General features: G+C 41.0%; 1 protein-coding gene across 2 annotated transcripts in view; it reads left to right on the top strand.

Moving 5' to 3' along the window:
- Positions 1–16,069, top strand: part of LOC115403855 (interferon-induced protein 44-like) — a 66,611-nt gene that overhangs the window by 47,788 nt on the left and 2,754 nt on the right. The window contains exons 1-4 of one of the 2 annotated variants that reach the window (XM_030112875.1): positions 14,682–14,857; positions 15,009–15,045; positions 15,162–15,195; positions 15,312–15,507. The exons of the other annotated variant lie outside the window; for it this stretch is intronic. Of the exons in view, the coding sequence (XP_029968735.1) occupies positions 14,843–14,857; positions 15,009–15,045; positions 15,162–15,195; positions 15,312–15,507 (282 nt within the window). The 5' untranslated portion in view covers positions 14,682–14,842. Of the gene's footprint in view, positions 1–14,681; positions 14,858–15,008; positions 15,046–15,161; positions 15,196–15,311; positions 15,508–16,069 lie in introns of those variants that run through there. 2 annotated transcript variants of the gene reach the window in all.

Here is a 16,069-nt window from a genome sequence, read left to right as displayed (position 1 = left end):
ACCTGACTGCCGGGGGTTTTGGAAATAAAGTCCTCTTTTTGCATTCTGACTCCGACTCTGCCTGATTGTTCCGAGGAGAACTACGATTGAAGACTTCAAGAACCAAGAGTGGGTATACTTGAAGATTTTAAGATTTTTCTGTAAAATATGTTTGTAGGTTTTTTTTGCACTGTGACTGGCCTAGGATACTTTTAAATAAAAATTCACGACACACGCTGATCCTGCTCTGCTTTCACTGGCTTGATGAATCCATGTGTTCTCATCCTGAATTGGTCTTTTGTGCAACCCAGTAAGCTTAAACCCTCTGGTTGTAGATTGGATGGGCCATAATCAACCATAATCTTTCACCTCATAATTCAACTTTGTGGAACGATAGAGCAATTCTGAAGTGAAGTGATCTCTCAAGGAAAAATATAACTTTCTGATTTAAAGAAAAAAAAAAAAAAAAAAGCTCTTTTTGAGCTGTTAAATTTTTGGAATATAAAACTTCATAAGATAGATGCTTAGAGCAAGAGCTTAAAACATTGTTTGAGGGATTAGAACAGAGTGCAGAGGTCGATAGAATACAATTCAAATGAGATAAAATCAAATACAGATCAATCACAGTGATAAAGTCAAATAATGGGGCTATCATGTAAAGCAGGAACAAGATTGATATGATACAGATTCCAGTTTCCCGAGAAGGTTTTTCAAGATTTCAAGACAGATTAAACCTTCAGGTTCTAAGTTTTCTGGTGTTTTCAGCGTACATGAAGGACTGCCTGCTGAAATCAGTGTGCAGTTGTTTGAAAAAGCTTTTGATTGGAAAAATATTCTCATTTGCTCAAAAAAGAAAAGAAAAAAAACCCATGAACTACTTGTAAGCAACATTTGAACGAGTGGAGTTCATTTTGACCTTGCAAAATATCCTAGGTTCCAAAGAGTGATTTCGGTAACTTTTTTTTTTTTTTTAAAAAAAGCCACGACACAAAAACAAAAAGCCAGAAGACATGAGCACAATGGAAAAACATCAAGGTCTTCACCTCAGTGTTCTCAATGGCAGCTACAGCCTTGCCTGTCTTATCTCGGTCTCCACACACTCACTTCCTGTCTAACTTCCATCTGTGTTTCTGACTGAGTTGACTGCCTGTGAATGAACTGAAACGCCTCTCCCTCCTGTGTCTCTTGCAAAAACCTACATCCTGTTGAAGGCCTGGGAGGAAGACACCCAGTCAACTGCCACTTACATAAAAAACAAGCTATGACTGCATGATTATATCAGCACACTGGTATCACTCCATAAATACAAAAAAAATTAAACATTGACATGAAACACTGTTGGTCAGATGTTGATTTCTTTGGTGGGGAGTGCTGCCGGAGTGCAGAGGATGGCTGACTGGCTGTTCATGGGAAAAAGGCAGGGAGTTAAGGCTGCCAGCTGCCAGGAATCATCTGTCATGCAGCCAGCATGTGTGTGTGTGTGTGTGTGTGTGTGTGTGTGTGTGTGTGTGTGGGGGGGTAAGAGGGTAAGTTTTATTTGGCGCTGCCACCTTTTTTTAATCCTGTTTTTCCTTTGGGACCTTTAGTTTAACTATTATCTTTCTGTTTCCTTTTCTCATTAGAGCAGCTTGGAGACCTGCTTTTTGGATCTTGACCCGGCTCACTTCCTTAAGAAATCGTGCAAGCTGGCCTTTTTGGCGATTGTAAACGTGGGAGGGGCCCAAATGAAGTTGTGCCTCGCAGCTCCTCACGCTATCGTTCATATAGTATTGAGAAAAGACCAAGGCTGTTAGTTTTTCCCACAACAGCAACCAGCGAGAGCGCGCTCAGTTGTCAAGGTAAAACAAACATGCCTTTACGTGTTACACTGATGAGTGGAAAAGTGAGAAAAATCAAACATCAATTCTACTTTGAGATTTTTGTAACATTTTAGGAACAAAGTTGCAGTTTGCAATGAATACTTTGTCGCTCTGTCATGTGAGGAGTTAAAATTGGAAATCCAACCAGGCTCGTTTCACTGTTTTGGAATGTAGCACACAGGTTCCTCATCACTCCTCCAAAAATGTTCTGAATTCTTTGCTCGTGACAACATCATGAAATAGCTTTAAATTAATTTTAATTAATTTCATTCATTTAAAAGCTGTTTTTGTTTGAGGCTGTAGTTTATGTCACTGTTACATGAAAGCTGGGGTTGCCAACACCCAGAGATGAAATAAGGGACACCTCCCATGGGCAGATGAAAAATTTTTATAACAGCATTTTGGCACAGTTCTACCCATTTCAGACTATAAAAACACATTAGGCTACTGCATTACACTTAAAGTAGCAATATTGTAATAACTCAGGATCAGTTTGTATCTCAGGCATACATGTGAGACAGTTGCTAAATATGTAAAATAATATTAAACAGCTGCTGTCTCTTCTGGATTTTAACATTTTCTTTTTGTGTGTCCAACTAAAAAAAAAGTGCGAAATCAAAACTGAAACACCTTCTGAACAAAAAAACCAACAAGATGCAGTATCCAAACTGAAAACACACACCCCCACACACACTCAAAAAAAAAACCGCACCGTGCCTGCCTCACTGCTCGTCGCTTGCTACACAGTGTAGTGCGCACGTATACACACACACACACACACACACACACACACATACTGCGACTGAGTCACAGGCATGTAAGCACATAAGCTCTGCAGTCATGGAAGCGGTGGCTGCCTATCCTGGCTGTCAACTGAGCGGTAGTTTACAGCTGGCCATGCAGGCAGGCAGCCAGACACACAATTCATGGACCGACAGAAAAAATGTATGCATCTTGCGTTGACCCATGTGGCCAGGACAAGCAACGTCCTGTACGGGATGCACCTCTTTTGGCTCAAATACGTGACGTCCCAGTTAATACGGGATGGTTGGCAACCCTAACTGAAGCCGAGCAGTGACTGGGATGGCAGAAAAACCATCTTCAAATCTAGTGGTTCTCAAATGGGGGTTCCAGCAACCCTGTGGTTACTTGAAGGCATGCCAGAGGGTATGTTTTTTTTTTTTTTTTTGTAAATAGCAGCAATTCAAAAATCATGTATGAAATATATTTAGCAAATAATACTTCATTAAAATATGAGTGTAAGTTCCTCAACTGACTTTCAGATGAAGTAAGAGCTCCTTGTCATTACAATAAACCCAGTTTTCCTCTGACCATGATGGTGCGATCCTACCTGACACACATTCATGATTAAGTTTGTGAATCCAGATGGTTCTCTATTTTAATACAAAAACAGGGCTCTTTAAGTTGATCATTACTTCTATATGTAGAAATCTTTATTTGTTATTGAATAATTTATTATTTACACAGTTTATTTATTTTGCTGTCTATATAATTGATTTAATATAAATATGTCATTTATTTTGATTCATGTCTTTTTTCCTATATTTCAACAAATCTACAAATGAGGAATATTTTATACTGAAATAAAATTTATGAAATCAGAAACAGAATACACAGTGCTATATTTTATTTCTTTATCTCTTTTTTTACCTTAAAGTAGACCCTCCAGAAAAACGCGATTATGCGGTCGCATGAATTCAAGCATAAATCACCCTTTTGCCGCTGATTATGCAGGGGCCACATATTTTCCAACAGGGCACATAATTTCCGCAGTAACCTCACATTTACCGCGAAAAAAGAGAAATTGTCTCGCTTGAAGTGCTGTGACGTTCAATTAAGGAGTCGTTCGTTTGAACGCGTTCTTTTAAGTGAATGATGAGAGCCGGTTCACAGCTGTCTGAGAGCCATTCCTTTGTGCAAATAGTCCACGCTTCCTTCACATGTCTCCTGAGTGTCTCCTGAGTGTCTCCTGAGTCCAGCTGTCACCGCTGCTTTCATGTGAATGATGGAGTTTCAGTTTTCCGCAGCAGCTCCAGTCACCTGAACGCAGCAGCTAACTAGCGGAGAAGTGTCCAGAAACCGGAGAGGAGCCGCTGTTTTGGAAGAACTGGTTTCCTTATTAACTGGCCACTGGGTTTCTTTCACGTCCCTTGTTGCTGATAGATGTTAAAAACCAGACAAAAAGCCGTTCAGACCTTTAATGAGTCTGATCTCAACATCCGCTGCTACTAGCAGCAGCAGCAGGAAGTGCTAAAGGAAGTCATTCACCAGGTAACAAGGAAACCAGTTCATTTGAAACACCGTATTGACCCCTTTCTCACAGGCTTTAGCAATTGCACACACACACACACACACACACACACACACACACACACACACACATACACACACAATTGCTAAAACCTGTGATAAAGTGTGTGTGTGCGCGTGCGTTCCATTGAGCATTGGTGAGTAACAATTTAAGATAAATAACGAACTAATATAAAATGAATGTGATTTAGTGGTGTGTGTGTGTGTGTGTGTGTGTGTGTGTGTGTGTGTGTGTGCGTGCGTGCATGTGTGTGTGCGAGAGAGAGAGTGTGGGTAACCTACATATCTGGCATCCTTTCGCATATTTCACAGCATACTTCACAAGTCCGCAATTTTACCGCATAAAATGGCATAAAAACCTCGCATATTCATTTGCATAATCAAACATTTTAGCTCACATAATCTGGGATTTAAGTATGCATAATCAATAATTTTTGCTCGCGTTTTTCTGGAGGGTCTATTAAAGGTGCTGTAGGCAGGATTCCGCATCTCCGCCATCTTGCTTAGGGTTACCTAAGCAAGATGGCGATTTGACCCATCTAAGATGGCGATTTGAAACCCAGCACAGCCAATCCTGTCCTGTTTTCTCTGACATCACACCCTTATGCAAGTTAAGCCCCTCCCACAAGAATGTGCGACGAACGCCCCTCGTTAGAGTATCCATTGATAATCCTTTAGGAGTGTAGCATAATTGCTCTACCGCGAGGGCGCGGTGTTTCCATCTGTCTCTGTTCTGAGCTGAAAAGGAGTCTTGACAGCTCCAGGTATCTTTGACCAATCAGAAGAGCCCATGAGGCTCTAACCGTGATTGGTCGAGGGGCGTTCGTCGCACGTTCTTGTGGGAGGGGCTTAACTTGCGTAAGGGCGTGATGTCAGAGAAAACAGGACAGGATTGGCTGTGCTGGGTTTCAAATCGCCATCTTAGATGGGTCAAATCGCCATCTTGCTTAGGTAAGCCTAAGCAAGATGGCGGAGATGTGGAATCCTGCCTACAGCACCTTTAACTGCACAGGCCTGATTAGACGGTACATGAATGAAAAAACTGTTCACAGGGTGTGTCTCAGTGAAAAGAGGCTGGGAACTACTGCTCTACTCTAAGTAACACAGCCACGCCAAAACGTTTTCACAGACAAAGGGAATACAATTATTTACTGTAATACGTGATCAAATAAGGGGGTAATTAAAAAAAAACTTGAAGCAAGAGTGAGAGCTACAGTTAGCTATCAAACCAAGCAAGGAACACAAAGTCTGGCCTCCCTGGCAAACTTCAACAATAGAATAAGGGTTCAAAAAAAAACCCAAAACAAACATTTAGCAACTCAGTCTAATATTTCCAATCTCACAACAAACAAAGCAGAATACAGCACAGGGCAGTCGAGACTGGTTGCAAAAGGAACATGAACTTGTAATTACTGACAGGTTAGTCAGTGTCCACAGGAGTAAAGGTGTCATTCAGGAAGTCTTCTCCGTAGTCGATGATGTTTCTCATTGTTCTCAGTATCAGAGAGTCAGTCTTGTCATCTGTTTCATCTTCTGTACAGTTCTTTACCAGGAAGATGCAGTTTATGGGAATCCCCAGGGAGCCACTCAGCTGTTCCATCTACATTTCAACAAAACAACATTGAAGAAAAACTGATTTAAAAAAAAAAAGTTATTTTGTTTTTTTGCTTCAAGTGCACTATAGTTTTTAAAGGAGGAACAGTTCAGCTGATGCTGCATCAGTGTCTGCACTCCTGAAAATCTTACTACTTACCTTCTGTTTCAGGCTCTTGCTCTTGTAGACATTCCTGATATCTTTTTCAGGGATTCCTGCAAAGAAAGACAAAAAAAAAACAAAACCTCAATGCAGTCAATTTTGCTCAGTTGTAAAATTTGAAACTCTGACTCAATGACTCTGTCTCTTCTTTGATACATCGTATCAACAAATAGTGGGATGGGTTGGAGGAGAAACTAACCAAACAGACAACCATAACAGAAAATGAATTTGACTTTGTCATAACATATAGCTAAAGTAATGTCAGCTTTTTGGGAACATTGTCAAAGTTTGATGTGCAGCACAGAGAATGACTGTATTCAGGAAGTGAAAGTCACGTAGCAGCTGAGGAACTGAATCTCACCATGTTAACAAAAGTTTAAATACTGAAGGCTGAGCAGATTTGCTCCTCCTTTAAGAAACAATAAGTACAGGCACAATAATACAACAGTTATTTTCAGATGTAGTGAATCATATTGCTGGTTGAATATTAAACCCCCAGTTTGCACAAAAAATCAAATGAACATTTCTAAAACTGCTGTACACACTCACCTAATTTGCGGGCTTCTTCTCTGACCTCCCTTATCTTGTTAACAGGCCCATCCTCCATCAGGTTTAATGTGTTGGCTTTAACAACACAAACAAGTTCATGAACTTTTTCATTGATGGTCGGAGTTTCATTGTAGTAGGATCCAGTTGGGGTACTGCCAGGAAGGAGCTGAAAACCCCCCAGAAATGAAGATTTATTAAATCATAATAGAACTTCTAATATAGTTTTGGTATGTTTGTGCAATTATGTATTTTTATGTTTTTTTTTTATGCTTTTTTGTTTTTTTTACGGATGGAGGCGGGAGTCCAACTTTGACTCAGGTCGGTTATTGTGGGAATTAAAGTGATATTTATTGTCACAGGTTTACTGAGTGGTGCAATTGTCTTCCTGGCGAACTGCCTCGATCTATCTTCCAATTCTAGTCCCCTTGACCCCCATTTTACACAAGGATTAGCCCTCATTGTAAAACACAGCTGTATTTAAACTGGATGCAGTTTAACAGTGACAAGACGCAACGCAGCCACAGATGGTAGACGGTGAGTTTATTTTGCCCGCATGCCTCAGCAAACACTCAGAGGACTGGAGGAGAAAAGACAGAGATTTGGGACACCATGGAAAACCACGTATTGGTCCTCCAAAATAAAAATTTTCTTCCGGTCATACCGGTACGTTTTCTCCTCTCCCAACTGTTGCAGGTTACCAAAGATTTTTTTTTCAACCATGGACAATGTTCTTTTTATTGTAGAAGTTAAAGGTGTAATATAGGATTTTCTTGAAAAGACGAAGCCAAACGTCTGTTACTCGCTTTTTGAAAAAGGCGCATGCGCCAGACAACCGAGGAAACGCCTATCAATGCTGGAAGCGTGCGAGCGCGAGCTGATCTTCTCCGGGCGTGCACGGCTCTGTTTACAGTTTCTGTGTTCGGCCTCGCTCATAAAGCTTATTTTCCAAAACAGTTACAGTTTCATTATGTCAGACTCGCCATCGGTAAGTACTAGCTGGAACCGAATCTCACCGGCTACATAAACACTCTGAATGCGCATGCGCAATAAGTAGAACCTTATTGGTAGCGAGCACGTTCAACGTCTTTACAAAAGCAGCTTGTCAGAATGATTGGCAAACTACGGAGCCCCTAAAGGGATATGCAAAAAATAAAATTAAAAGAACATTTCAGGTGCGCACCTGAAACTTTCACGTGCTCACCAGAAAGTTTCAGGTGCGCACCTGAAAGTTTCCTTCTCCTCAGAATGACAGTACAGGAGTTGGTGTGTGTGTATTTTGTGTATATGAGAGTTATGAGCTCATCGTACGACGACCCTTGTGTGGCAATAACGAAAGTTCCGTACCTCGCCGATCTCAGCGTTTGAATGATCGGGTGTTGATAAATGCTGCGGCTGAATTTGCATTATGCTATGACCTGAAATATGCATAGATCTGAAGCCGCGCCCACTGAGGTCAAACACGGAAAAGGAGCGATTTTGGCGAAAAAAAGAACTTTTACGGAGCTGGAAATCGATCCTCTCAGGTCCGAGGTGGAGGTAAATCATCTTTGGAAGAATAATTGAATGGAATTCAAGGGGAATAGAAAAATACTGTCTGGAGATCACAGCGGCGGTGAACAGCGTCGCCGAGAGGAACGGACACCAGCTGAGGTCTGAACAGATTATAGATCCGTTAATTTAACCCTGATATTACAAATAATGAGGCTGACTCATGTTATACAGCTCATATTTTTATTGTTTCGCTTGATTATGTCTGAGAGCCAGACTCCAGCAGCACCGTGGCCAGGTCTCCTCCCACCGAGACACACACACCCAGTGTGTGCCGAGCAGGACCCCGGACCGAACAGCACACAGGACTGAACAGGACCCGGGACTCAGGCCACAAAGGGCGGCGGTTGCCACCTGCTGCCGGTGCTGCTTAAATGAAAGACAATTCATAGCAGTCTTAATAAAATGTTTGGCAAAATGTCCTCTGTTTGTATTTAATCTCCCTTTAGCTAATATGTTATTTTCTAGGCCGCTGCACATCACTGATTAAATAAATCATTTGCTAAGCTTTAGAGTTTATTTACATTTCATTAGCGGTTCTTCAGGTCCTGTCTCCTCCGTCCAGCATGCTGGTTCCCACATCGGGTCCTCTCGTGGCACCGGTGCATCAAAAGTAACTCTATCGGCCAATGAAAGTGTGAAAGTGTGAAACTGCACAGGCCAAAATAAAGCCACATCTTTTCGGGGCTGAACAGCAGCGTTTGCCCCGCTGGGTCTGAAGCTGTGCTCTGCAGCAACGTGTGCGTCTTTTCGCACTGTTAAAACTGCACTCCTTTCTGTGGCAGGATGGAACTAGCGGAGTTAGCGGAGTTAGCGGTGTTAGCGCAGTGCGGCGCTAACACGGTACATGGAGTCGGGGTGCCCACGTGTACGGTCACGCCCCCCGTACGCTGCGCCCCAGGCTGCCGCCTAGTTCCTACATTACCATGACGACTTGCAAGCAAAGCAGCAATTTCTTTATAATGAAGTCCCAAGTCAAAATAAAGGACACTTTCAGGTGCGCACGTGAAACATTTCAAGTGCTCACCTAAAACATTTCAGGTGCGCACGTGAAAGTTTCTGGTGAGCACCTGAAATGTTTTTTTAATTTTACTTTTTGCATGTCCCTTTAGGGGCTCCGTAACAAACAGACCCACCAGTTATTTTGATGATCCACCAACTCAAAGCAAATAGAACATCCGATATTACAGCTTTAAGAAAACATTGTATTTTGTACAATTATGTTGTTATGTTGATGTGTTTTGTGTATATATATATATGTGTGTGTGTGTGTGTGTGTGTGTGTGTATACGTATATTTACATATATATAGAGCCCAATATACACAGTGCCCCCGACATGTAGTGCAATGTGTCTTCTTCCGTCAGACAGGTGAAATACTGCTCCTGCCACAGTGTGCGCTCCACAGTGAGCAGTCGAACCCGGTACAGAAGGAGAAAGTGCACGTGGGGAGTTTTATTCTGGAGTTTCTCTTCAGTCCTGATTGCATGTGGGGTGTACATAACACAGGGAGTAGTGGGAACCTCACCACTTGCCCTGAATGTCTCTTCATGCACTCACCAGTGGTGAGAAAGATTTGATTATGAAAGACAAGCACAGATATGCATGCTCCTAGCCCCACCCTTGCCTGTATGGGTGTCTCACAGCCGACACGTTCAAACATCCATGTAGATGAAAGTGTGTGCAGGTGGGCAAAAGTCACAGTTTTGAGTGAGAAGGGAAATGGCCCCTTCTCACACTGGGTCAGAAAGAAAGAAAGATTCTCAGTAGGTTTAGAAGATGTCATGTTGTTGATATTAATCAGGACTGAGCAAACAGACTTCAGCATGTATTCATCACACTATGAGCATTTTGGGTTTGCTGTTTGGAACAGTTATCACTACACTGACACATTGTATTTGTCCTCGTCTTTATTTTTATGGCTGCTGGTGAAGCAATCTAAAATTAACCAAAAGTTGTCTGGTATATTACTTTTTTATTTCAGTAGTTAGAGTAAGTAACTGATTACATTTTTTGACAGGTAATTTGTACACTCAAAATAAGCAAACTGGTAGGCTGTTACATTAACTCAATTGTAACATGTTTCATCTAAGCTATAATTTAGTGTTTCCATCATGAACATGACAAAATCACGTTGGCTTTACATGAAGTTAAGCAACTAAACATTCATTAAATTAATTCACATTGCAGTTACGTGAAGAAATTGCGTTTGTACAACTAGGCAGTGAAAGCAACGTCAATATCGCGATGATCCGCGAGACTTTGCTGTTGCGACAGTTCGCAGTGACACCTGGGAAGAGGAGCTGACCGCGCACATGGAAAAGGTATGTTATAAAACTTCATTATTAGCCATCTAAATGCAAACGAAATACTATGCATAAATGTTGCTGGTTAGTGCGCTTTGCAGCGGAACTGTGTGCAGGTTGTTTGGTCGCAGGTTGGTGTATTTTATGCTGTGTTCACACCGGACGCGACTTCAGGGCGCCGGTGACCAATTTCAGTGCAAAGTCAATGGCGATGAGCGACGACGAGCGATCTCTGCACTCGCGTCCTGTATCCCAGAACGAGCCACCTGAGGTCGCCCGTAGCCAGAGTTAAAATATTTTAACTTTTGAGCGACCTGAGACACTCGGTGCTAATGCTAAAACGCTAATCACAAACGCATGCGGACGGTGGAGACATGTCGATATTGGGCGTACAGTAAATAAAATATTCATAAAGAACCGTTTGTTATTATGATGGCAGATATAGATGCGCAGCTGTCTACTTTCTTTTCCTGCAGTTATCTTTTTAATTCTGAAGATAGATTACATGGATTGTTGCCTGGCTGTATGAATAGTGTTCTGTCTGTTCATTTTCTGTTCATTTGTTTAACAATACTGCAGTCCGTTTTTTTTTTTTTTTCTTTTTTTTGATAATGTTGCTTTGTGGTAATAATAATTATGATAATAATGAATGGAAGAATCTTTTAACATCTTGTAGCATCTTTGTTTTCAAACTGGATTATGTATTTTAGTATTGAACTCTGATATCAATGTCAGTTTATTATCTCTTGTCATATGTTCAAGAAAGCACAATTAACTTGATTTTTATTGTGCCATTGTCATACTGATAACTAATTTCACACCTGCAAATAATGCCCACATTTTCTAAGCAGAGCTCAGCATTTTAAGCAAAGCTGATGTGTTTATGAAAATGTGTTTTCATGTTCAAAATGAAAAGCACCTTTTCATTACTTGTGTTTGCATCTGTCAATTGTCAACTGTTGTCTTGTCATGGACAAGAATTGATTGATCTCCCCCATTAACTCACAGCAGTTTGTCACCAAAGTGTCCTGTGTCTTCAAGTGAGCTGTCTTACTACATCTGTCTTCCATTCGTTTGCATCAGTGACGACATCTTTTCTGGAAAAGGTATGAAGTGTGTTTGAGGGATGGTGGTGGTGGTGGTTAAATTCCTTAGTAACATTTTCAGTGCAGGATTGCAGTGTGGCTGCAGCGATGCCTCACCTAGAGATTAGATCTTGCATATTTTTTTTGATGTGTGCCAGTTTCAGCCAAATGTATTTTCTTGACAGATGTACCTTAAAGGATAAGTTTGGATTCAACTGTTTTCACGTTGTTTATAGAAAGATGTAGAACAATATATTCACTCAGAAGGGTTTTCTGATCTGAAAAGTGGTCCGGGAGAAATTTAGATCCATAGTCGAGCTGCAGACCTCCATATACTGTTAGCCAATGGGGCATGCGTGGCGCCGGCTCCCAAAACGGCTTTAATCGTCCAAAAACTCATTAGTTTCACCAATATTTCCTCATGGTCCGCTCAGCCTCTCCTCCACCACAGCCCGGTGTCGCAAAATACATGTTGTTGCGGTTTTACAGATCTCTGAAGTGAATACAGTGATCTGGAAGCAAACTGAAGTACATTCACCAAGAGACACAGAAGGTGGCGCTGTGCACCGAAGTTGTTGGTCGCCACCCACTCCAAAGAAGAAGATCTCTGAACTGCAAACATCTGTCCCGATGTCTGTCCTGCTGAGCCCGTCTCTCTCTACCTATCAAATAAGCCTCCTTTCGATTTGTAATGACACTTACTGTGTGTATTGGGAAATGCTGTCAGTCATTTGTTTTGATTATGTGAATTAAGGTGATGGGGGGGGGTGTCAAATGTATATCAGAGAAAAATCATTGACCTTTTCTGAATTGTTTCGGCAGGCTGATGACGAAGGCTCTGGAACAGCTATGGCAGAGACGGTCTTTGGAATATTTGTCATCCGACAGGAAGGAGCCGGGCCTGCTGATGACCCAGAGGATGTTGGAATCATTCTGGAAGGGGTGGAGGTACTCAACAACTTGAGAAATGTTCCTTTTGCTGTTGCGATGTTGCTTGCTCTTGTGTATGCTCTAAACCTGAGTTACCCTCCGGAGTTGAAATAGACCTTCGAAGCACTTCAGAAAATCATAATGGAACTAGACGGAAGCAGACTATCCAGAGAAGTACAAGCTCTCAAAACATTCCTTTGCCGTTAGTGAAGTGATGGAGAATCCTTCACACAGGAATTGGAGCTCAGACAATTAGTTATCTGTGAAGGACAAATATTTAAATGGAAGGAGACTCAGGAGGTAGTCCCATTTCCCAACAGTTAATGGTCAGAAGCAAGGCAAGATATGATCTTGTTATAGTCTCATTTTGAATACTGTCTTTTTTTGGTTGTTGTTGTTTTTGTTTTGTTTTTTCCTTTGGAATGGATTAAGTATGAAGTGCTGTCCATTTGATTTGTACTGACCCAAAAGCGGTGTTTTGTTTGATGAGTCAGAAAAAAAAAGCAACAAAAAATATTTTAGGTTGACTGTATCTGTTTTTTTTTTTTTTATATGGCTCTATTATTAGGTACTGTGATTTATTCTCTGAGCATATTTCTTTAAAAAAAGCAGGGAAGCACTGTGATCTTTTATTTTTATTTGAAAAAGAGAACTGCATTTTCATTTTGTTGAAGCGACTGCTTTTGTTAAACTGTTATTGCCTACTTGGAGAAAAAATGTTACAGCAGCATTTTCCTGTTTATTTTCTGTTAATGCCCAACATTTAGTGGTTGTTTATTTCAGCTAGTCCAAAAAAAAGCAACATTTTTGTGTTGTTGCACACTGCTTGTGTTGTTGCATGCTGCTGCATTGTTCCATTTCATTTTACTGAGAGTATGTGACTATTTTGAAAAATAAAAATCCAAAAATTGTATGGAATTGTGTACCTTCTTTTAGGTTTCTTTCCACTTGACACCAAACTGTTTAAACTAAAATTGTATTCGTTGAATGAATGTAATTAAATTATGGAAAGTATTTCCATTTAATTAAACGGCTTTGGCCAATCAATAGGAAAGTGTGTTTGGCTGACATATTTAACCTGGGTTGGATCGACTTAATATACTGGTGTAATTTGGCTACTGTGAAATTAGTTGGTCTAATAGTATTAAAGTTAGTTGGTCCCAACCATAGTAAACAAGTGACAAGAACCCTAATGAATCAGTTGAATCAACGCGACTAAATTAATTTGGACCCAAACCTAGTAAATTAGTTCACACAACCCGAAAAGGTTAAGTTGAAACAACTTAAATACATCATGTTGGACTGACTAAATTGTTTAATGCTGAAGAAAATACATTTAATCATGTGGAAATACTTTCCATGATTTTTTTAAGTTCATTCAAAGAGTGCTTTTTTTGAGTGTAATAGTACCAGATTACATTTTCAAAGTAACCTTCCCAACCCAGGTTTTGTGTGTGTCTGTGCGTGTGCGTGTCTGTGTGTGTGTGTGAGAGAGAGAGAGAGCGAGAGAGAGAAAGAGAGAGAGAGAGAGAGAGAGAGAAAGAGAAAGAGAGAGTGCTTTTGTGAGAGAGACGGACAGCTTGAGGAATGAAACTGCAGAACAAAATGGCCGACAGTCCAAGTAAGACATTCAAAATGGCAGATCAGAGGAATATGCCCTCCACATGTGGTCTGTGAGACAAAAGAGGGATGAGTAAGAGGAATAATGCCTCAGCCTCTTGCCCCCTGCTGTGATGTGCTGCACTGTTTCAGGGGCTTCCTCGCACAGTCTGCACTTGAGGTCCTGTGGAGTGTGATCCACCCCGGCCTCTCTTGATCTTGTGTTTATGGCCTGTTCTTGTGCAGCCATGATCAGTGCCTCTGTGCTGTTGTTGAGGAAAATATAATTTTTCTATGTGCATTGCATTTTATTCAAATGTTTAATTTCCAGCTGTATCATTATTCCTCTCTCTCTGGGTTCCCTTGCCCTCATTCTTTACTTTGTCCATGCAGGAGCCTTTGTTCTGCTTTGCTCAGACTGGATGGCACCATCATCTGCTTGTTGGATAAGTATCTGGTCTGAACCCTGACTGGGGGAGAGGCACTTTTCTTATTCTTCCCTCTTCAAAAGAGTCTTCAATAAACCACTTTTAGAAGCTCAACTTTCAAGAACAAAAGAATTGCCACAACAGTTTTGGGGGTTCCAAAGTTTCCAGATTGTCCATCGGGGATCGGAGCAGTGGGTGACTAATCATCCAGAACCATATGTGTCCTGTCTGATGCTACTGAATACACCCCTCCGTTACATACACCCTGAGTCTTTCTTTGAAATCATGTGACTTTAAGGGAAACTGAAAGTATGAACAATTTCTTAAACATCAGTTATTTGTGGACTGAGCACACTGAGCTTTGGCTTCAGATGTAACCAGACATCAACAGCCTCACAGCTTTACTGGACACATTTCACCTCGGATTTTAAAACATTTCATTGCTTCCCAGTGACAGCTGTATTTCCTTCATCATGGGTTTTTTATGGGTAAGACTGCTGTTTACCTTTCTATTTTTTTGCTGAATGATTAATTTAAATATGTTCAGTGTTTTTGAAAATGTTCAAACGTGAATACTGACAGAGATTATTGTTTGTTTGTGGAAACTTTTATTCATATAAATGATGTTTTTTTTTCAAGTCACAACCAGAGCCCCCACCTCCACCTCCACCTCCTAGTAAGTCAATTTCTATTTCACAAACATTCAACAATTCACTTTAGTACATAAAAGAAGTGCCAATTGCCCAATATTATTAGAAAATGTGATTTATGCAAATGTCTTTGTCTTGACAGCTTTTGACAAACCATGGAGAAACGTACCATGGGGGTGAGTTATTTAGGGGAGTGTAACACTTCTGTAATACAACAAGAAATATTTGTAGGTTTTGAAACATGCGGGCATGAAGTTTCTACTTCATCCTGATCTGATCTTATTTTGAACAGGAAAAGAAAAGAACACCTTGATTATGTGAAAAACTTTCAGCCTCATTCAGAAGCTCAACATCTCAGAGTTCTGCTCCATGGACCAGCAGGCTCTGGAAAGTCCAGCTTCATCAACTCTGTTGACAGCGCTCTACGAGGAAGAATTTCAACTCGAGCTTTGGCAGCTACTAACTATGGCCACAGCTTTACTAAAAAGGTGTGGAAATACTTTTGAATATAATGAAAACTTAAATTGTATTCATTCATTTTGCTATTATCATGTACCGTTCAACATTTGTGTAAAGAGGAAGAACCTCTCTGTTTTAACACTGTCAGGGTGCAAGTTGAAGGACCAATGCAGGCAGCGGGGTTCTGGAGAAACTCTTTTATTTCCATAAACACGACGATAAACAGGAACTGGGCTGACACCGAGGAGAGCACTGACTACACTGACTGACATGCACACATACAGATTCACAATGCAGCAACAAAGACAGCAGGGAAGACATGAGGTGAGGCCGACACAGACAACAGGTGGGACTGATGAGACACACAGTGAAGGACAAGGACACAGGAGAGGATGGGAGACCTAACCAGAGGAGTGGGACATAAAGGGTCCTGACAGACACTGTCTTTACCTGGAGGAGAGCACTTCTACTGATTACAGAAAAAACAACAAAAGAAAAGAAAAGTTACACAGAGAAAAACTAGTGTGGAAGTGAGAAGAAAGATGTATCACAATCCAAGGAATCAGTCTGTGGAACAATCTTGACTCTAAA

Source organism: Salarias fasciatus, chromosome 17 (assembly GCF_902148845.1).
Source record: "Salarias fasciatus chromosome 17, fSalaFa1.1, whole genome shotgun sequence".
NCBI classification, from domain to species: domain Eukaryota; kingdom Metazoa; phylum Chordata; class Actinopteri; order Blenniiformes; family Blenniidae; genus Salarias; species Salarias fasciatus.
The sequence above is the reverse complement of the archived record's forward strand: the minus strand, read 5'-3'. Positions and strand labels throughout refer to the sequence as shown.